At 37.4% G+C, this 22,796-nt stretch overlaps 3 protein-coding genes across 4 annotated transcripts; 1 reads left to right on the top strand and 2 right to left on the bottom strand.

Annotated features, from left to right (window-relative positions):
• The first annotated feature begins 17,222 nt into the window (after positions 1-17,222).
• LOC130464147 (protein argonaute 10-like) lies at positions 17,223-19,066 on the top strand. 2 transcript variants are annotated; one of them, XM_056833578.1, is made up of 7 exons: positions 17,223-17,317; positions 17,963-18,052; positions 18,247-18,306; positions 18,416-18,481; positions 18,617-18,690; positions 18,778-18,872; positions 18,903-19,066. In XM_056833578.1, the coding sequence occupies exons 3-7, from the start codon at positions 18,282-18,284 to the stop codon at positions 18,994-18,996; spliced, it is 354 nt and encodes a 117-aa protein (XP_056689556.1). In that variant the 5' UTR covers positions 17,223-17,317; positions 17,963-18,052; positions 18,247-18,281; the 3' UTR covers positions 18,997-19,066. The 2 variants fall into 2 exon arrangements, with proteins under 2 accessions (XP_056689556.1, XP_056689557.1); XM_056833579.1 differs by having other exon boundaries at positions 18,778-19,066.
• A 1,229-nt stretch (positions 19,067-20,295) lies between these two features.
• LOC130463161 (uncharacterized) lies at positions 20,296-21,116 on the bottom strand. The gene is made up of 2 exons (XM_056832209.1): positions 20,478-21,116; positions 20,296-20,373 (listed from the first exon to the last, which is right to left on the bottom strand). Exons 1-2 carry the CDS (start codon positions 21,114-21,116, stop codon positions 20,296-20,298), a joined length of 717 nt encoding a protein of 238 aa, XP_056688187.1.
• A 48-nt stretch (positions 21,117-21,164) lies between these two features.
• Positions 21,165-22,209, bottom strand: LOC110776556 (uncharacterized). Its single transcript, XM_021981115.2, has 2 exons — positions 21,834-22,209; positions 21,165-21,697 (listed from the first exon to the last, which is right to left on the bottom strand). The coding sequence occupies exons 1-2, from the start codon at positions 22,207-22,209 to the stop codon at positions 21,165-21,167; spliced, it is 909 nt and encodes a 302-aa protein (XP_021836807.2).
• Between the last annotated feature and the right edge of the window lie 587 nt (positions 22,210-22,796).

Below are 22,796 nucleotides of genomic sequence, written 5' to 3'. Positions count from 1 at the left end.
TGCTAGGTCACTTCTCTTTAAACTTATAGGTAGAACCGGAATCGTAAATTCCTTTCATTTGTTCCTTTGTTTTCCTATTTCTTGTACCCTTTCTTATAGTCTTAAGAATTGAATTCTTTAGTGTTGACTTTTATACTTTGTTAGACATGTCCAATGTCACCCCAACAAGGTTCTTTACCATTTATGTTGAATATTTTGTTTCAACTAGATGATCTTACCAGAAGCTTCTAAAGTTCTCTAAGCATCGATCTATTCGAATGTCTAGGGACTAGACTCATTCGAGAATTAAATGGAAAAAGATATTAGGTTGTTAACCATTGGTAAAGCTGAGCGTGTTAAACTCAATGCTTCATGATCTCAAAACTACAGTGTATTTTGAATTCACAAGCACCAATTGGTTTGCCATTCGATTTTGATATTCGAAAACAACCATAAAAGTCGCTATAAGAAACGTACATTTTAAATTGCTCACTTTCTCTCTTTTCCGTGAATCGTTCTTGGATTCACTACCAATCGAGGAAATTTACTGTTACCTTTCTAAAAGGATTTATTGCAGTGCAAGATATTTAATTATAAACAATAATTAAAACATACATTGAAGCATGCAAAGTCTAAACATTTATCATGAATAATAACTTGAAAATAAAAGCAATCATGCAATTTAAACAAGTCATTAGCATTTTATTCGAATTATGTGTTCCGGCAGGTGTGAATAAAATGATTCCAAGATCCTAAAATCATTGAAGAACTAAGCACAGTTTGTCGACTTAATCCTAGAACATCTTAGGTAAGCAAAAGCCTTTTGCTAATAGTCTAGAAACTATTCTTGGTTGATAGGTACGTCTAAGAATTTATTAGGTAAACCTATCGAATTTGCCACGACATAAAAGGACTCCTTACTTATATCGTTGAGTTTCACCAAAACTAACATGTACTCACAATTATTTGTGTACCTTTCCCCTTTAGGACCAATAAGTAACACCTCGCTGAGCGAAAACTATTACTAGATTGATGTAAAGGATATCCAAGCAAGTGTATATTTTGGCATGGCACCTTTTAACTCAATTTTTAAGTTTGGAACTTAAGGCTCTTACTATGTTGGTTAGATTTTAAGTGAACTAAAATCCTTAATCATGCAACATAATCAAGCTTTTGATCTCATGCATTTTAAGACATATTTAAAAGCAATAAATAACTTAAAACATGCATAAGATATTTGTGATCTAGTATGGCCCGACTTCATCTTGAAGCTTTGACTTCAAAGTCCGTCTTGAAAATCTCCGTGGGAGGCACCATTTTCTTCAAATAGGATAAGCTATAACTAATTACAACTATTTGATGGTTCGCAGACCATATTTGAATTGAAAAATAACTTTGGTACTTTAGACCAATTACATTCAAATTAATGGTACGCAGACCATATTTTCTATCCTATTTGGGCCATACTAGTCACTTCATAACCTGCAAAACAGTACATATACAATATATACCATTCACCCATTCATTATCATGAATGGCCCACATAGCTGGTTAGTAAAACACATTATGCATCACGTAAACATTTGCAGCAATTAATCAAGGGCACCAATAATCTACCAATTATTCAGTCCTTATTAATTCTAATCAAGTTGTTTTAACCTTAAGGATTTGTAGACCTAATCAAGAGTTTATGACTAAAAAGCGCTCCCACTTAAACCAATAAATTCATATGCTTTACCAATAAAAATGTATTTCTAGTCCAACCGGAAACATACAAATTTAATTAAAATTTAAAGCTCATATCAATTTATAATTGAATCCAAAAATTTAATTTAATTTCAGTCGTATTTAAATTAATTCATGATTTTAATTTTAGTAAAATAATTAGAATAAATAACATTTATTATAATTATAATATTCAAAATTAAAATCCAAGAAAATAATTCAAATTATTAATTTTAAAATTAATTAAAATTACGTGAACTGAAATTTTCAAATTAAACATTCAAAACGATCTAATCGTAACGCAAACACCCTACGCGTTGCACGCCCATGGACCGTACGCACACAGCCATTGCTGGCCATGTGCGCGCAGCCCATGCGCTCGTCGCATAGCTGCTGCTTCCCTATCGCAAGCCTCCGCACACATTGTGCTCGCTGCGCGCGCCAGCGCTCATCGCACGCGAGCTATCGCTCGCAGTGCGCGCGCGCGACATCGCTCGCTGGGCGCGCGACATCGCTCGCTGGGCGCGCGACATCGCTCGCTGGGCGCGCGACATCGCTCGCTGGGCGCGCGACATCGCTCGCTGGGCGCGCGACATCGCTCGCTGGGCGCGCGAGCCATCGCTCGCTGGGCGCGCGACATCGCTCGCTGGGCGCGCGACATCGCTCGCTGGGCGCGCGACATCGCTCGCTGCGCGCGCGAGCCATCGCTCGCTGGGCGCGCGACATCGCTCGCTGGGCGCGCGACATCGCTCAGTGCGCGCGCGACATCGCTCGCTGCGCGCGCGAGCCATCGCTCGCTGGCGCGAGCCATCGCTCGCTGGGGCGAGCCATCGCTCGCTGGGGCGCGACATCGCTCGCTGGGCGGGCGACATCGCGCGCTGTGCGCGCGAGTAATGCTGGGCGCAGCACTCGTGGCACGCGAGCTTGCGCTCGCTGCGCGCGAGGCTGCGCGCTCTTGTGCGAGGCAGCGCGCGCTGTGGCGCAGCTCGCTTGCTGCCCACACGCGACTGCCTTGGCTCGCCCTTCGCCCATGCCCATTCGTTCATTGCTCGTGGCACACGACACAAGGCAGGGCTGCTGCCTTGTGCTCGTGCACTACGCCCTTGCTCATTGCATTCGTGCCGCACGGGCGACGAGCTCCCTTGCTCGTCGTCGCATGCCCGCATTATACAACACCCCTTAAGGGTAACACGAAGCGTCCATTGCTTCGTGCGTGCAAGTTATATGAACGAATCGCATAAAAATTTAAAATTTATATTTAAAATTAATGACAAATTAATAAATATTATTAATTTCATAATTTTAGGGCGAAAAATCGAAAATTTATTATCCAATTGATTTCCGATTGTTATGGATTCAAGTCTAGGTCATAAAAATTTAAAATTTATCATAAATTTACAATTTTTATGGTGGTTTTTAATCATAGGTTTCTAATTAAATTACAATTAATTATGAAAATCAAATTAATTCTAAATTATTCTAATTTTCAACAAATTAATCATAATTACAAATTAGATTGCATAATTAACAAGACTAGGCATTCAAACTTGTTAAACATATGCAGTAGGTCAATAAAAAATTCAAGATTTATCAACAAGAATCGCAAATATTTAATTTAACATCTTAAATTTACGAAATGTTGCATTCGAAAAACTAAAACCTTCGAAAAGTCATAGTTAGGCTTCGAATTTGAGAATTCTGGGTTCGGCAGAAAAATACTACTTTTGTCAAAATTTTAGAATGCCTTTTACATGCGGAATTGACACAAAAATCACTCAATTCGGATGAGTAACGTAGAAACTGCCGAAAAACTGCGTACGTATAATTAAATAAACGCAATTTGCAATTAATTAACAATTACGAAAATTAATCACCCCTTTTAATTCTTGCAAATTTGTAATATTTAACCATGTTCATGCAATTTAGATTATGAAAATAATAAGGGGCTCGTGATACCACTGTTAGGTTATGATACATATGACATTACATAGATCATGCGGAAACAACCATTAACCCAGGACAACATATTATTTACACATAATCATATAGCATAATTTAGATGCATACTCTTTGTTGCGTGCCCTCCCTAGCTGCGCCCGAACCGAACAAGAACAAGTCTTTAGGACTCCAAGTGTCGTCCCTCCGTAGATAGTCCACAGCACGTCCGGATCCGCCTTAAGATTGACCAACTAGAATCGCCCTTAAGGTTCTAATATTTTCGGTTAGGTAGGCAAGAATATTGGCTGATTTTTCTGCTTAAAAATCTTAGTTTTGAATACTTAAAACTTGTTGTATAAATAATGACCCCTAGGCCTTTATTTATAGAGTTATGGAAAAGGAATCGTAATCCTAGTAGGATACGAATTAATTGAAATTAGAATCCTACATGAATTCTATTTAATTAATTTATCCAATTAGGAATAGAAATTTAATCATACAATGACTCTTGTAGATTTAGGAATCACGCATGAGCACAAACTCACACACACACGGCAGCCACAAGGGCTGCCCATGCGCGTGCGAGCAGCAGCCCACGCAGCGCGGCCCACGCATCCGTGGCCTTGGCGCGCGCTGGGCCTGCCTTGCGGTAGGCCTGGGCGCTGCCTTGGCTGGGCTTGTGGCGTGCGTGCTTGCTGGGCGATGGCCCGGCTTCGTGCTGGGCCTTCGTCCGGCAGGCCTCGTCCGATGCTAATTCGTACGATACGCTTCCGATTAAATTTCCAGTTCCGGAATTTATTTCCGATACGAACAATATTTAATATTTCCGATTCCGGAATTAATTTCCGTTTCGAACAAATATTTAATATTTCCGTTTCCGGAATTATTTTCCGATTCCGGTAATATTTCCGATTCTGACAATATTTCCGTTTCCGGCAATATTTCCGATTCTGGCAATATTTCCATTTCCGATAATATTTTCCGATACGTACCATGTTTCCGTTTCCGGCAACATCTACGACTTGGATAATATTTATATTTCCGATACGATCCATATTTCCGTTTCCGGCAATATCATCGTTTCCGGAGTATTCACTTCTTGCCTGTGACGATCTTAGCTCCCACTGAAACCAAGATCCGTCGGTTCCGAATATTCATAGATAGAGTATCTAATGCCATTAGATACTTGATCCGTTTACGTACTATTTGTGTGACCCTACGGGTTCAGTCAAGAGTAAGCTGTGGATTAATATCATTAATTCCACTTGAACTGAAGCGGCCTCTAGCTAGGCATTCAGCTCACTTGATCTCACTGAATTATTAACTTGTTAATTAATACTGAACCGCATTTATTAGACTTAACATAGAATGCATACTTGGACCAAGGGCATTATTTCCTTCAACCTGAATGTGCGATTCGAGTAGGTGAATTACGAAGGCCTCTGCGACCTCCAGATTAAGTACCTCCCCTGGTTCTTGGCGACATTGATAATGGAGGAGAGAGAAATTGAAGCTTGAAACTGGGGAGAGAAATTGAAGAAAGAGATCGAGAGACAAGGAGAGGAATTGCAGAAGATCGAGGGAAACAATTTTGCGATGAAGCTCGAGGGAAGAAGAAGATGGAGAGAAGGAGGAGAGAGAAAACCGTGAATGAAGAGAGAGAAAAGCTTGGACGAGAGAATGAACGAGGAAGCAGCAACAAAATAAAAATGGGCTTCCTTCATTCACACGTGTGAATGGAAATAGTAAGTGGACCACCCTCCTCTTTTGGGCTTGGTCCACAATAATAATAGGTGGACCGGGTTCATTTAAGAAAAATACATACAACTGTAACATAGACAAGGATCAAGCTTTATTAACTTCGTAGAACATTTAAAAATAAGATAACAACATCTATAGACGATTAATTAATAGTGTAAATTGGACTAGTAACACGCGTAACATTGTGTTCAACAACCTGCGTTTGGATAACGTTCCTGACATCTCGCAGATATAAAACCGCCGCAGTTACAATTACCGCAACACCAGTTAAAGACGTTGCACTTACCACCAAAACCTGCGCATTTACCCAAAATGATTTGAGGTTCGGTTGTTAAAACCACTAAAAATATAAGCATAATTACAAGACTAATGTTGTTTTTCATCATCATCCCTTTTTGTTTGGAGATATTTGTTTTTGTGTTATTTGTCAAGTGATCACCTTTTTTTTATATAGGGGGTGGCCAACGCATATATGACGTGAATGATCACACGTTTTAGTTAAAGGAAATAATGCCCTTGGTCCAAGTATGCATTTAATGTTAAATCTAATAAATGCGGTTTAGTATTAATTAATGAGTTAATAATTCAGTGAGATCAAGTGAGCTGAATGCCTAGCTAGAGGCCGCTTCAGTTCAAGTGGAATTAATGATATTAATCCACAGCTTACTCTTGACTGAACCCGTAGGGTCACACAAATAGTACGTAAACGGATCAAGTATTTAATGGCATTAAATACTCCATCTATGGATATTCGGAATCGACGGATCTTGGTTTCAGTGGGAGCTGAGATCGTCAAAGGCAAGAAATGAATACTCCGGAAACGATGATATTGCCGGAAACGGAAATATGGATCGTATCGGAAATATAAATATTATCCAAGTTGTAGATGTTGCCGGAAACGGAAACATGGTACGTATCGGAAAATATTATCGGAAATGGAAATATTGCCGGAATCTGAAATATTGCCGGAAACGGAAATATTGTCGGAATCGGAAATATTATCGGAATCGGAAAATCATTCCGGAAACGGAAATATTAAATATTTGTTCGAAACGGAAATTAATTCCGGAATCGGAAATGTTAAATATTGTTCGTCTCGGAAATGAATTCCGGAATCGGGAATTTAATCGGAAGCGTATAGTACGAATTAGCATCGGACGAGACTTGCTAGAAGAAGGCCCAGCACGAAGCCAGGCCCGCGTCCAGCAAGCCCAAGCGCCCAACACACACGCTGCCAAAGCCTCGCTAGGCCCAGCGCAAGGCTATGCCCAGCAAGGCATGGCGTGCGCGCTCGTGGGCTGCGAGCTACGCATGCTCGTGTGGGCCGCAAGGCCTGCGCGGGTCGTGTGGTAGGGTCGTGGTCCTACGAAGTTTGTGTTCGAGACGAATCCTAAAACTATTAGAATTCGTTCTATGATTAAATCCTAATCCTAATAGATAGAATCAGTTTAATAGAGTTCTAACTAAACTAATTAGTATCCTAATAGGATTCTAAATCCCTTTCCATGACTCTATAAATATGTGCCTAGGTCCACAATTTATGGACGAGATTTCAAGTATTCAAAGGTAAGATTTTCAAGCAAAAATCAGACAAACACTTGCCCTACATTAGCCGAAAATTCTAAGTACCTTAAGGGCGATTCTAGTTGGTCAAGCTTAAGGCGGATCCGGACGTGCCGTGGACTTTCTACGGAGGGACGACACTTGGAGTCCTAAAGACTTGTTCTTGTTCGGTTCGGGCGCAGGTAGGGAGGGCACGCTACAAAGTGTATGCATCCTAGACTAATTATATGATTATGTGCAATTAATATGATTCCTGGCATTAAGGTTTTTCCGCATGATTTATGTTGTTCATATGTATCACAACTTAACAGTGGTATCACGAGCCCCTTATTAATTGCATGATCTATAATTGCTTAAACATGGTTAAATTTTACAAATTTGCAAAGAATTAAAAAGGGGTGATTAATTTTCGTAATTGTTAATTAATTGCAAATTGCGTTTATTTAATTATATGTACGCAGTTTTTCGGCAGTTTCTTCATTACTCATCCAAATCGAGTGATTTTTGTGTCAATTCCGCATGTAAAAGGCATTCTAAAATTTTGACAAAAATAGTGTTTTTCGGCCGAACCCAGAATTCCCAAATTCGAAGCCTAACTATGACTTTTCGGAGGTTTTAGTTTTACGAACGCAAAAGTTTGTAATTTTTAAGATGTTAAATTGAATATTTGCGATTCTTGTTGATAAATCTTGAATTTTTGATCGACCTACTGTATATGTTTAACAAATTTGAATGCCTAGACTTGTTAATTATACAACCTAATTTGTAATTATGATTAATTTGTTGAAATTCGAAAAATTTAGAATTGATTTGATTTTCATAATTAATTAATGATTTAGTTAGGTATCCATGATTAAAAACCACCAAAAAAATTTGTTAATTTGTGATAAATTTTAAATTTTTATGACCTATATTTGAATCCAAGTTAATCGGAAATTAATTGATTAATAAATTTTCGATTTTTCGCCCTAAAATTATGAAATTAATATGATTTATTAATTTGTCATTAATTTTGAATTTAAAATTAAATTTTTTTATGAAAAATGCTCATAAATGTTGCACGCACAAAGCAATGGACGCTACGTGTTACCCATAAGGGGTGTTGTATAGTGCGGGCACGCGACGACTAGCAAGGGAGCTCGTCGCCCGTGCGGTACGAATGCAGCGAGCAACATAGCATGGTGCGCGCGCGAGGCAATGGTGCTGGCAGTGTGTGCTATGCGATGGGCGATGAGCGATGGGCGACAGGCAAGGCACTGCGAGCAGTCGCGTGTGGGCAGCAAGCGTGCTGCGCCACACCGCGCACTGCCTCGCGCCAGCGAGCGCTGGCTCGCACAGCGAGCGATGGCTCGCGTGCAGCGAGCGATGGCTCGCGAGGGGAGCTGCTGCGATGCGATGTGCGCGGGCAGGCTACACGCAAGCGTGGCTTGGCTTGCTACGTTTGCGCGTCGCTGCTGCTACTCGTGCCTTGTGCAACAGTCAGTCGAGGGGCGATGCGGCCTCGTGGCTCGATGGGGCTTGGGCGCAAGCCCAAGTGCCTCGTCTTGCGACGATTGACACGTTTTGGTTTTAATTTTGAATTTTCAGTTCGGAAATAATTTTATTTAATTTTCAAATTAATAATTTAAATTGTTTTCTCGGGATTTAATTTTGATTATTATAATTATTATAAAATTTAATTTATACTAATTATTTTACTAAAATTAAACCTTGAATTAATTTAAATTCGTTTAATTCAACTGAAAATAAATTAAATTAATGGATTCGATTATAATTTTATATGAGCTTTAAATTTTAATTAAACTAGTACGTTTCCGGTTAGACTAGAAATACATTTTTATGTTTAAAATTAGTAAAACATATAAAGTTATTGGTTTAAGTGGGAGCATTTTTAGTCATAAACTCTTGATTAGGTCTACAAATCCTTTAAGGTTAAACAACTTGATTAGAATTAATAAGGACTGGATAATTGGTAGATTATTGGTGCCCTTGATTAATTGCTGCAAATATTTATGTGATGCATAACATGTTTTACTAACCAGCTATGTGGGCCATTCATGATAATGAATGGGTGAAAGGTATATATTGTATATGTACTGTTTTGCAGGTTAATGAAGTGACTAGTATGGCCCAAATAGGATAAAAATATGGTCTGCGTACCATTAATTTGAATGTAATTGGTCTAATGCACCAAAGTTTGTTTTTCAATTCAAATATGGTCTGCGTACCATCAAATAGTTGTAATTAGTTTAATTATAGCTTATCCTATTTGAAGAAAATGGCGCCTCCCATGGTGAAATTCAAGACGGAGTTTCTAATCCATTTTCAAGACGGACTTTGAAGTTGAAGCTTCAAGAAGAAGTCGGGCCATACTAGATCACATTTATCTTATGCATGCTTTAAGTTATTTATTGCTTTAAATATGTCTTAAATATGCATGAGATTATGGCTTGATTATGTTGCATGATTAAGGATTTTAGTTCACTTAAAATCTAACCAACATAGTAAGAGCCTTAAGTTCCAAACTTTAAAAAATTGAGTTAAAAGGTGCCATGCCAAAATAACATTTACATGGAAAACCTTTACATCAATCTAGTAATAGTCTTACGCTCAACGAGGTGTTACTTATTGATCCTAAAGGGGTAAGGTACACAAATACATGTTAGTTTTGGTGAAACTCAACGATATAAGTAAGGAGTCCTTTTATGTCGTGGCAAAATCGATAGGTTTACCTAATAAGTTCTTAGACGTACCTATCAACCAAGAGTAGTTTCTAGACTATTAGCAAAAGGCTTTTGCTTACCTAAAATATTTTAGAATTGAGTCAAAATACATAATGTGCTTAATTCTTCAATGATTTAAGGATCTTGGAATCATTTTATTCACACCTGCCGGAACAATAAATTCGAATAAAATGCTAATAACTTGTTTAAATTGCATGATTGCTTTAATTTCAAGTTATTATTCATGATAAATGTTTAGACTTTGCATGCTTCAATGTATGTTTTAATTATTGTTTATAATTAAATATCTTGCACTGCAGTAAATCCTTTTAGAAAGGTAACAGTAAATTTCCTCGATTGGTAATCCAAGAACGATTCACTGAAATGAGAGAATGAGCGATTTAAAATGTACGTCTCTTTTAGCGACTTTTATGGTTGTTTTCGAATATCAAAGTCGAATGGCAAACCGATTGGTGCTTGTGAATTCAAAGTACAATGTAGTTTTGAGATCATAAAGCATTGAGTTTAAACGCTCAACTTTACCAATGGTTAATAACCTAACATCTTTTATCCATTTAATTCTCGAATGAGTCTAGTCCGTAGACATTCGAATAGATCGATGCTTAGAGAACTTTAGAAGCTTCTGGTAAGATCATCTAGTTGAAACAAAATATTCAACATAAATTAAAATGGTAAAGAACCTTGTTGGTGACATTGGACATGTCTAACAAAGCATAAAAGTCAACACTAAAGAATTCAATTCTTAAGACTATAAGAAAGGGTACAAGAAATAGGAAAACAATGAACAAATAAAAGGAATTTACGATTCCGTTTCTACCTATAAGTTTATGTTTAAAGAGAAGTGACCTAGCAATCAAACTTCCTTGGTATCATATACCGCTTGAGGTTCTTACTTCGGTAATAACTCAAACAATGGAAGCTAGTCTACACTAATGGCCTACAAATGGGAAATGAAGCATGGCAATGTTACATTAGTTGTAGGGTCATCTAGTTTGTTTTAAGTCCTTTCAAGGCTGGAACTTAAATGGCTATCTTGTTCCATAATCAGCATACCTAAATTTCTGCTTCAAACACAGAAAGACTCGCATTCAAGAAAAACAAAAATAATGTTTGTTTGTTTATTTGAATGAAATGGTCATTTACGGGTTGAGTCAATATGCTTGATTAAAACAAATAAATCTTTAACAATAAGAACTTTACTAGGTTCAAATCAACCCCTTGATTTGAGTTCCACTAATCTTTGGCATTGTTTCTTAGACCATATCAACAAGTTAACGTTCTAAAGCTCTATTTTGATGGACTTTTGAAAGTTGGTTTATTTGTAGATCAATTCAAGACAAGCTAGTCTTACTTGTTGAAAGTAACAAAAGATATGAACTATTGTTAGAACGCCTAGACGATAGAGTTCAAAGCTAAAGAAAGAGATTTTATGACTTTATTATTTCACCTAGATTTGAGTGAATATAGGTTTATTTACTCAAATGTGATATAAGTTTGAATCTGTTTGGCTAGTTCAAAGCTTCAGAAGTATAAATCCCACTTGGCAAGAAATCATAAAGATCTAGGTTAGATCATGTTGATGATTACTTAAGTCAAGAATGATCATCAATGATTGTGTGTAGTAAATTCACAATCTAGCTCCATAAGATATGGCATATCTAAGTTGTAATGATCGAAGTCAATTAGTACTTGATTCGATCAATGATGAATCATAAAGAATTTTCCTATAATTTCTAAACAAAATGCTCAACTACCACCAAACTAAACCAAATTCGTCAAAGCTATTGAAAAGTAACTTCAGAATATCTTTTCATAATATATCTAAAGAGTTCCTAAACTCAGTGGGAGCTTATTGTTTTTTATTCAACAAAGTAAGGCCCAGTATAGATATATGTTTCATTGTGATTTATTCAAATGAGACACAAGGGTATTGTTTATACCATGAAATTTTGAGAACATAATGTTTGTTTGCTCGAAATAATGTCCTTTTGGAGATTCGTTTCCAAAATGACAAGTGGGAGAAAATAGACCTCGAAAGTCTTCGAGGCGAACAACAAACATAAACGGACATTCCGGAGGCTTTTTGAAGTTCTTCAGAAAATCCGAACACTTATTCTTTAAGGACTTTAGAAGTGGCTTTAAAGAATAGACATCTCTTAGAAGACTTTACAAGTGCTTCAAGGAGAACAGAATATTTAAAGGACTTTCAAAGTGTATGTTGATATTCTATTAGTTTGATGTTCTATACCCAAGTAGGCATAGAGTTCAAGTCACTGAAACTATGAGATTCTTCTATTAGATAGTGAAGAAACATGGAGTTCAGGTCACTGAAACTATGCGATTCTTCTATTAGATAGCGAAGAAACCTACAACTTGCAGTCAAACTATTATCATGTAGATTAATGCGTTTGTGACTTGTAAGAAAGCTATGACGAAACCCATATTCCCTAAAATGGTTAGAGGCCATATATAGACTCACTGTTTTAGATGGTTAAAAGCCATAAAACATAACCAATGTTTTGATGACCAAATTGAAATTTTGTTGATTTGCAAGAATGATTTAATTCTATTGGTTGCAAATTGGTTTTAAGGATAAAAACCATAAACATGGAATTGTGTTCACACACACAGCTAGATTAGCTGCTAAAGGTTACAAGCAAATTCACGGCGTGGATTATGTTGAAACCTCATGCATAATCATAATGCTCAAGTCTATAATTCAAGCAATGATTGCATATTGGTACATATGGCAATTGGATGACAAAAACTAATTCCTCAATCAAATGTTGGAATAAACTATGTACATGGTATGTCATAGGATTTGTGGATCCAAATAAATACTTGAAAAGGAAAGCTAGCTTATGAAATCTAAGTACAGATTTAAGCAAGAAAATTGGGAATTAAAACTGTATTTTAGTGAAGCTAATAAGTATTTTAGTTTCATAAAATGTACATGATTCTTATAGATATATAAGAAGTTTAGTGGGAGTACATAAAAACTTAATTGGTCCTATGTGTATCACGCACATATCTCTCTATTGTGAAATAACATTCAAATACTAATAACTTAGGTTTGAAATTATTCATCAATAATGGACCAAGGCGAAACTTAGTACATACTGGGTATTAAGATCTATTTACAAAGATCTTATGATATTGTTTTGGATTAAGTAATGGCATTTACTAAATCAAACACGAAAGACTCCATTGGAGATATTCGATCCATATGAATAAATCTAAGTAAAGGATGTTTGACCTATGTATAAGCATTTACTAAGTTAAACATCAAAGAATCTAATGAGATTCTTAACCTATATTATATGTCAAAGAATTTAGATGGAATTAGTATCTACTGAAACTAGATGAGCTAAAGTTACATGAAGAGAATTCAATTGGGAATTATTCTGCAAAAGAATTTATCATGTATGATATAATATGAGGATCGCCAAAAACGTATCGTATGGCTTTAGGCATGACGAACATATACCAATCTCTATTGATCTAAGTGAAGATCAACTAGATTGAGATCAAGAATACTTATGGTACTTGAAAAAGTACATAGGAATAGTTCTTGATTCAAGGAAATAAAGATGTGCTAAATATTGATGCTACACGCATAAACACTAGCAAAGGATTAAGCAAGATGCCTTTGGAGTTAACCATTGGCAAGGACGAGCTATAAAGCATCGTGTTTTGAAATGGCAACATGGATTAGAGACCTCGAGTTGTTGCGTGGGAAATTAAATATTAATTTCTATGTTCTAAGATACAGCTGGAAAGTCTTCCACATATCTGTGAACTTCTTGGATAACTAAATCCAACCAAAGCATCACTAGCAACCAATACAGTTGAAGTAAAAGTACTTATTGCCTAAGAAGAAATAAAACAGGGTTGTTGTTAAAAAGTTCTTCACCGAACATGGGTGGATCACATGTCTGCTGACTTGATGGTTCTTCATTGCAAAATGCGTAGAACCACTATCGAAGTAAGAAAGACTAGATCACATAATAAACAAACTCAAAAGATCTTATCATCCTATCTTGAAGAACATTCGATGAAAAGGATATTAAGATTGGCAAAGCATGATAACTAAACCTATGAAACAAGTGAGAAGCAACACTCACATTGTAGCACTGGAAATCAAACATAGCTTTGAATTCCATGAACTGTTTTAAAGGTGGGTTTGAGGCCCATGGTTTTAAAACATTGGGGTTGAACATTTATCATATATGAAATGTATTTTCATATTCCATTTAATCTTGGTTTAGTATTAAATGATGAGTCCCTTCAATTTGACGATATATTCAAGATAGACTTTCAGGACCAGTCCTGTGACTAAGAAATGTCTATCAAGTGAACTTGAATGTCAAAAGTTGAAAATGGTCCCTGGTCGGAGTTTTCTATAAAGATGGACGCATAGAAAATGTTAGACGACTAGAATGCAAGATGACTAGTAGTTCTGTTTCTTGAACTATGTGGACATGGCAATGTCGTAATCATTTGCATAGATACTTACTTTGGGAAGACTAGTATCGGACAGACCTATGAAACTTTACTGTAAGAGATGAAAATCTGTCATAAGTAAATTTCATTAAAATTATTAGACACTAAATCCTCAATACCTGAGTGATTTGAGATTACTTGTTTGAGAACTACTTACTTTGACGTTGTCAACCGTCGCACCGTAAAAGGAGGCTATAAAGGCAACGCTCAGGTAATCACCTATCAAACGAAGTCTAATCTCAAGATCGCAAGATTGGGATTATCCTCCCGTAAATCGGGATGAGATGCTGAAAGTTGTACAAGGCCACTCGGAGAGCTAGAAACTGTAAAATACATGGCCGTGCTCAAATGAATCATAGGCTATGATTATCTGTTTATTTGACCAGTTGAACTCTGAAACCGGGAAACACCTCTGGACATAATAAGGATGACAACTCTTACCTTATGTTCAAGAGCAAGCATCGAGCGACAAAGGAATTAGGAAATGCACACTTGTCCCTAAGGACAAGTGGGAGACTGAAGGAAATAATGCCCTTGGTCCAAGTATGCATTTAAAGTTAAAGTCTAATAAATGCGGTTCAGTATTAATTAGCAAGTTAATAATTCAGTGAGATCAAGTGAGCTGAATGCCTAGCTAGAGGCCGCTTCAGTTCAAGTGGAATTAATGATATTAATCCACAGCTTACTCTTGACTGAACCCGTAGGGTCACACAAATAGTACGTAAACGGATCAAGTATTTAATGGCATTAAATACTCCATCTATGGATATTAGGAATCGACGGATCTTGGTTTCAGTGGGAGCTGAGATCGTCAAAGGCAAGAAATGAATACTCCGGAAACGATGATATTGCCGGAAACGGAAATATGGATCGTATCGGAAATATAAATATTATCCAAGTCGTAGATGTTGCCGAAAAAGGAAACATGGTACGTATCGGAAAATATTATCGGAAATGAAAATATTGCCGGAATCTGAAATATTGCCGGAAACGGAAATATTGTCGGAATCGGAAATATTATCGGAATCGGAAAATAATTCCGGAAACGGAAATATTAAATATTTGTTCGAAACGGAAATTAATTCCGGAATGGGAAATGTTAAATATTGTTCGTCTCGGAAATGAATTCCAGAATCGGGAATTTAATCGGAAGTGCACCGTACGAATTAGCATCGGACGAGACTTGCTAGACGAAGGCCCATCATGAAGCCAGGCCCGCGTCCAGCAAGCCCAAGCGCCCAACACACACGTTGCCAAAGCCTCGCCAGGCCCAGCGCAAGGCTAGGCCCAACAAGGCATGGCGCGCGCGCTCGTGGGCTGCGAGCTACGCATGCTCGTGTGGGCCGCAAGGCCTGCGCGGGTCGTGTGGTAGGCTCGTGGTCGTACGACGTTTGTGTTCGAGACGAATCCTAAAACTATTAGAATTCGTTCTATGATTAAATCCTAATCCTAATAGATAGAATCAGTTTAATAGAGTTCTAATAGAATTCTAACTAAACTAATTAGTATCCTAATAGGATTCTAAATCCCTTTCCAAGACTATATAAATATGTGCCTAGGTTCACAATTTATGGACGAGATTTCAAGTATTCAAAGGTAAGATTTTCAAGCAAAAATCAGCCAAACACTTGCCCTACATTAGCCGAAAACTCTAAGTACCTTAAGGGCGATTCTAGTTGGTCAAGCTTAAGGCGGATCCGGACGTGCTGTGGACTTTCTACGGAGGGACGACACTTGGAGTCCTAAAGACTTGTTCTTGTTCGGTTCGGGCGCAGCTAGGGAGGGCACGCTACAAAGTGTATGCATCCTAGACTAATTATATGATTATGTGCAATTAATATGATTCCTGGCATTAAGGTTTTTCCGCATGATTTATGTTGTTCATATGTATCATAACCTAACATTAGTTTTAACTATTTTTAAAAGATGTACAGAGTACCAAGTTTGCTGTTACTCTATTTTTTTTTTGAATGAAGCCTATAAGGCACTAATTATCATTACTCAAAGCATCAAACGCTAAAACATCAACTACATCTTTTGGATAGTTATTCATCCAAACTCTCCTACCAACAGTCCATGGCAATCTATGTGCTAGCTCATGTGCTACTTTATTACAATTCCTCTTAACAAAAGACCAAATAATGCTATTAAAAGACTCTACCACATGATTAATATCCTCTAAAACAAGATGGAAGTGGCTCCAACCTTCCTCATGCTCACGAATTGCGGTAATCACATTCTGTTAGGTTATGATACATATGAACAACATAAATCATGCCACTAGTGGAAAAACAATCATTTGCATCACCACATTTGCCTCGCACATTTAAACATGTGACGCAATTGACAGTTTTAAGCATTAAAATTAGTCATTTGCGTCGCAGAATTACTAATCTGCGACGCATATGACTCTAAGATGATCTTAGAGTCATTTGCATCGCAGATTAGTAATAATGCGACGCAAAATATTACCTCATTTGCGTCGCAGATTTACTAATCTGCGACGCAGATGACTCTAAGAGTCATCTGCGTCGCAGATTAGTAATTCTGCGACGCAAATGAGGTAAAAAAAATTCGGACGTGTCAATGGGTTTCTACCTCTCTCCTCAAACACACTCTCTCCTAATTCTACCTCTCTCCTCAAACACTCTCTCTCTCTCCTAAACTCCCTGCTTCTTCCTCTCTCCTCAAACCCGATCCAGTTTTTGCCTCTCTCTCCTCAACCTCGCCGCTCAAATTTTCCTCCGGCAAGGTTCTTGCAAAAAAATTCGGTTTGTAAATGAGGTAAGTCTTCCATCTCTTTCCTCCTTTCTTCAATTCTTTTAGGTTTTAGAACTTTCACTTTTGTTTAAGTTTTTGATTCTTCAATTCTTTATGATAGGTTTCGACAACGGAAGAGGGAGAATCGGGGTCGTAGAAGAGGTGGAGGAGGGTGTCGGAGGTGGAAGCGTCATTGAAACCGCCGGCGTCGCACCCTTGCTACTGTCGCAATCGAAGCATCTATTTTTAAATCCTTGGAAAGGGAAGCTTGACGGCGGAGGTTTCTGGAGAAACTAAATTGACGGCGGCGAGGTGGAGGAAGGAGGCGGGACTGTTAGTCGGAGGTGAGAATTTTGTAATGCTTCCATCTGTCTCCTTCATTCTTCATTTAGTTAGGGTTTTGAACTCCAGTTTATGTAATTTTGGATTTTCGATTGAATTCTATTGAGTTTGCTCATTTTACTTTTTGATTAATGTTCTTGATTCTGTTTTATTGTGATTGAACTTGACTTTGAGTGGAAATTGAACTGGATTAATGATGAATGGTTGACGATTGTGTCTCCATTTTCGTTCTTAAGACTAAATAGCTTGATTTATGTAAACATGGTGGAAGTTTGATTGGTGTTCCTGTTTCTGTGGAAAAATTGATTTTTCTAGGGGTTATTTTGAGCTGAGGTCCAACCTTATGAGATATGAGATACCAGACATCCAATTTATGTTATTTCTTTAATAATCGTCTGCCATGGCATGTATATCCTGATGATTGTAGTTGCTTAGTTGGAATGATTTGCTTGCTTTATATGGAAATTTCCATACAAGCACTTTGTCTTGCTGAATTGCAGTTTGTCTTGCTGCTTTATACTTCAGCACCCATGTAACTTGATGATCATTAGATTTTGACTTGCGTTTATGTAAAATTCCCAACAACATATATCAGATGATTGATTGTTTTTCAATTTAACTTATGATTGTATTGATGGAGGTGGCAGTTCTCCTTGTTTGGATCATTGGCTAATGTGGGAGCAATGGTTGGTGCAATTGCTAGTGGTCAGATTTCTGAATACATTGGGCGCAAAGGGGTATGAAATTTTATCCCTTTCCTGCAATTTATTGATGGTTTTTAACATATAGAATTTGTGTCATTGTCACCCATTGTTGTCTCTTAAAAAGGGTCCTACTTGATATGAACATTAACAGATCTTCATAAGTCATAACAATGTCTGTTGTACTGTATTTTTTTTAATTATGATTTCCTGTTTTTAATTAATTGCAGTCACTGATGATTGCTTCAATCCCAAATATCATTGGATGGTTGGTCGTATCATTTTCGAGAGTAAGTGAGCTATATAAACGAGCATTGTGCTATTTGTTTATCTTCAATCCCAAATATTATTGATTGGTTGGCTGGTCGTATCATTTCTGTATTGTTGAACCATCTATAGGATATCTCATTTCTGTACATGGGGCGACTGCTGGAAGGTTTTGGTGTTGGTATTATTTCCTACACGGTAAATCTTGCCATTCATCAGAGTTGTCGAATTGACTGTCATATGTTACGTTTTAGCAGATTCATAATTTTTTTTAATGTAATTAGGTGCCTTTTTCTGATGATGTTTGATAACATTGAATTCATGACATTGCAGGCACAGTGGTAGATACTAAAATATGTCACCCAACCGATTTTGATTTCTTTCTATGCAGTCATGCTGGTATTCAGGTGAGTTTTTCAGCGAGTTTTAATAGAGTTATAGATAGCTTACATGTTTTCTTTAGAAATAACAAATAGCACAACCGTTTTCTTCAGGGAACCAGCAGACCAGCTCATTACCATGTTCTCTGGGACGATAACAAATTCTCAGCTGATGAGATACAATCTCTAACGAACAATCTCTGTTATACGTAAGCAGACCCCCCAACTAATATTAGAAGCAAGGGAAACACTAGAAGATTCTGGGCAGCAACTATTATTTTTTTTTTTTGTTGGGTGTCAAGAGAAACCGTTAGATGGAATACATTGTTGTAGATATTTCAAGCTTTTGTATTGTAAGATTTATGAAGGTACTGCCTTTATGTATTTAGTCTTATTGATTTGATGTGGTTCTATTTAATAGGTTTCATTTTACTATATATATATATATATATACATATATATATATATATATATATATATATATATATATAGTAAAATGGAACCTATTTTTTTTACAAATTTCAAAGTCATTTGCGTCGCACATTAAGCTATTGTGCGAGGCAAATGACTTACTTTTTTGGTGCTCAAATTGTCATTTGCGTCGCACATTAAGCTATTGTGCGTGGCAAATGACTTATTTTTTGGCGCCTGAAAAGTCATTTGCAACGCACATTAAGCTAATGTGCGTGGCAAATGACTTTTCAACATGGTGCCTGAAAAGTCATTTGCCTCGCACATTTGCTTAATGTGCGACGCAAATAAGGGTCATTTGCATCGCACAAATGTGCGGCGCAAATGACTTTTAGTCATTTGCGTCGAGAGCTTTTGCCACGCACAATGTGCGACGCAAATGCACTTAAATGTGCGATGCAAATGACCCTTTTTCCACTAGTGTGCGGAAAAACCTTAATGCCAGGAATCACAATAATTGCACATAATCATATAATTAGTCTAGGATGCATACACTTTGTAGCGTTCCCTCCCTAGCTGCGCCCGAACCGAACAAGAACAAGTCTTTAGGACTCCAAGTGTCGTCCCTTCGTAGAAAGTCCACAACACGTCCGGATCCGCCTTAAGCTTGACCAACTAGAATCGCCCTTAAGGTACTTAAATTTTTTGGCTAAATAGGGCAAGTGTTTGGCTGATTTTTGCTTGAAAATCTTACCTTTGAATACTTGAAAACTCGTCCATAAAATTGTGAACCTAGGCACATATTTATAGGGCTATGGAAAGGGATTTAGAATCCTATTAGGATACCAATTAGTTTAATTAGAATCTCATTAAAACTCTATTAAAAAAATTCTATCTATTAGGATTAGGATTTAATCATAGAACGAATTCCATTAGCTTTAGGATTCGTATTGAACACAAGCGTTGCACGAGCATGAGCACGAGCCGCACAGCCCGCGCAAGCCTTGCGGCCCACGCGAGATGCACAACCAGCAGCCCACGAGCTCGCGTGCGCCATGGCCAGTGGCGGACCCAGAAATTTGATAATGGTAGGGCACTATCGACCCATTTGACCACATACTTCAAAAAATCATACAAACAAAAAAATTCTTTAAAAGTTTCATTCTAATTAGTCATAAATTATGAAATTACAACTTAATACTCCATAATACTTAAAAACTATTACAATTGTTCTCGGCGAGATTTCATGTTTTGATATCGTTCTATGATATCATCCATGCTAACATTCAAAATCTTTCTCTATATAAGAAACCAAACAATCATTCAAAAGTTGGAGCTCCCATGCTATTTCGCAACTTAACTTTCACTTGATTCATTCCGGAAAATACTCTTTCAACACTTGCCGTAGCCACGGGAAGAATCAAGACCAACTTCAAAAGCAAGTACACTCTATCATGAGTTCCATCCTTTTCTGTCTCGACAAGCTTCATGGAAAGCTCACTAAGATTCTTCACATTCCAAAATCTCTCATCGCTTCGAATGTCAACAATGAAATTATCAAGTGAATGATCAAATATTATCATTTCAGAACTTGGAAATTCATTAGGATAGAATTTTGCAAGTTGGATCAAGTTTTCTTTGTCAAAAGAAGCAAACCGATTTGCAGGATTAAAGGAAGACATACACACAAGTAATTCCTTTCTTATCTCGGGGAATCGATTTTCAAGTTCTTGCAACTGGAGATCAATGACACTTATGAAAACTTCAACTCGAAAATGGTGGAGATTTGTAACTTGGGGCTTATTACCTCGGTACACACTTCTTCCAGGGACTTGATAGTTTGCCTCCATATCTGGAAATTGGATGTCATATTTAGCCACAAATGAAGTGACTTTCTCCATGTGAAAATCCCATCCTTCATCTCTCATCTTTTGCAAATTGTACTTGGTTACATCAACCATGGTCATTGCATTAACAATATCTTGATCATGTTTTTGCAGAGCCTTATTTAGCTCATTTGTAATTCCAAATATACTAGCCATCAAATGCCCAACAAATACAAAATCAAATGACATCAACAAGTGAGTGATTCATTGAGCTCTATTCACATCAAGTGTAACAGAAACTTCTCCAATGGCATCAAGTGACTCTAGGATCGAGGGATATAAATCAAGAACATTCAAGATTGTTTTAAAGTAAGACCCCCAACGAGTGTCACAAGGTCTTCCTAAGCCAAGTTCTTGATTTAAACCCGTTCCCGTTTCAAGTTCACCAAAGGATAATGCATCCACAACACGTTGAGCTTGTTTTTCCCGAAGAAATTCTTTTCTTTTTGGTGAACCACTGACAAAATTCAACAAGGGAGCAAGGACATCAACAAATAGCCAAACACAATCAGAGTTCTTTTTAGCAAGAGCAACTTGTGTCAACTGTAACTGATGAGCAAAACAATGAACAAAGTATGCACATGGAGATTCATTCAATATCAAAGTTTTAAGGCCGTTGATCGAACCTTGCATATTGCTAGTACTGTCATAACCTTGACCCCGAACTCTAGAGAGAGTCAAAGAATACTCCATAAGTAAAGACTCAATGGCAGTTTTGAGAGTCAAGGAAGTAGTATCTGGAACATGAACAATACCAAGGAAGCGTTCACATACTTCTCCCTTTTTGTTGACATATCTCAAACAAAGAGCCATTTGCTCTTTATCAGAAATATCGGCCGACTCATCAGCAAGAATAGAAAAAAAAACCCTTACCAAGTTCTTCAAGAATTGCCTTAGTTGTCTCTTTGGCACAAGCATTGATAATATCCTTTTGGATTTTTGGAGATGTGAGCTGACAATTACCAGGAGCCGCTTTGAGAACAACTTTTTTATAATCGGGATCATGTTCACAAAGGAGTGTCAACAATGAATAATACTTACCCCTACTTATTGAAGTTTCTTTTTCATCATGACCACGAAAAGGCAGCCCTTCAACCAAAAGCCACCTGGCAGTTTCAATTGAAGCCTCTAATCTCTTCCTATAAGCACTCATAGTTGTCACAGATTGTTTAGAAAAAGCAATAGCAATGGAAGCCTTTTGATTTTTAAATGCCTCCATAGCAACCACAACATTATTGTGAGCACTCATTTGTTAACCAACATGATTCTTAAATGCTACGGGTCTATTCGAACCACAAAATCCCTCATTAACAAAAGCATCACCTCCTGGTGCATTTTCACTCTTGAACAAGTAACAAATGAAACAAAAAGCCTTATTCTTTGCAACACTATACTCAAGCCAAGGTCGCCAAGTTTCAAACCATTTGACATTAAAGCGACGCTTTTTCGGCCCAAATAAAGTTTGAGGAAACACAAAATCATCAGGTTGACAAGACTTTCTTCGAATGTAGGTTCTCCTTACTAAATCTCTATCTTCGGGATGAAAATGACTTATCTTTCTCCTTAATCCGGGATCATGTGGAAGATGAACAATATCAAAGGCACTTAATCTTTCTTCATTTTGTTGAGTAGGAGGAACACGTTGTTCATTTTCTTGAGATGGAGGAAGATTTTGTTGAGTTGGAGGAACACTTTGTTCATTTTCTTGATCCGATGGAGGAACATTTTGTTGAGTTTGAGGAACAACTTGTTCACTTTCTTGATATGGAGGAATATTTTGTTCACTTGCTTGAGGAGGAGGAAGAGGAGGAGGAGGAGGAGCTAAAGTATCATTTC

Source organism: Spinacia oleracea, chromosome 6 (genome assembly GCF_020520425.1).
Source record: "Spinacia oleracea cultivar Varoflay chromosome 6, BTI_SOV_V1, whole genome shotgun sequence".
Lineage (NCBI taxonomy): Eukaryota > Viridiplantae > Streptophyta > Magnoliopsida > Caryophyllales > Amaranthaceae > Spinacia > Spinacia oleracea.
The sequence above is the reverse complement of the archived record's forward strand: the minus strand, read 5'-3'. Positions and strand labels throughout refer to the sequence as shown.

Excerpts from the sequence above, each read along its gene's own strand:
- LOC110776556 (XM_021981115.2), bottom strand. The coding sequence starts at position 22,209 with ATGAGTGCTCACAATAATGTTGTGGTTGCTATGGAGGCATTTAAAAAT. Across the intron at positions 21,698-21,833 it reads GGCAATTCTTGAAGAACTTG|ATACTACTTCCTTGACTCTC; the intron begins GTAAGGGTTTTT and ends TTCATGTTCCAG.
- LOC130463161 (XM_056832209.1), bottom strand. The coding sequence starts at position 21,116 with ATGGCTAGTATATTTGGAATTACAAATGAGCTAAATAAGGCTCTGCAA. Across the intron at positions 20,374-20,477 it reads TGATTCTTCCCGTGGCTACG|AGAAAGATTTTGAATGTTAG; the intron begins GCAAGTGTTGAA and ends TTTCTTATATAG.
- LOC130464147 (XM_056833578.1), top strand. The coding sequence starts at position 18,282 with ATGGTTGGTCGTATCATTTTCGAGA. Across the intron at positions 18,307-18,415 it reads TGGTCGTATCATTTTCGAGA|GATATCTCATTTCTGTACAT; the intron begins GTAAGTGAGCTA and ends AACCATCTATAG. Across the intron at positions 18,873-18,902 it reads ACGAACAATCTCTGTTATAC|CAAGGGAAACACTAGAAGAT; the intron begins GTAAGCAGACCC and ends TAATATTAGAAG.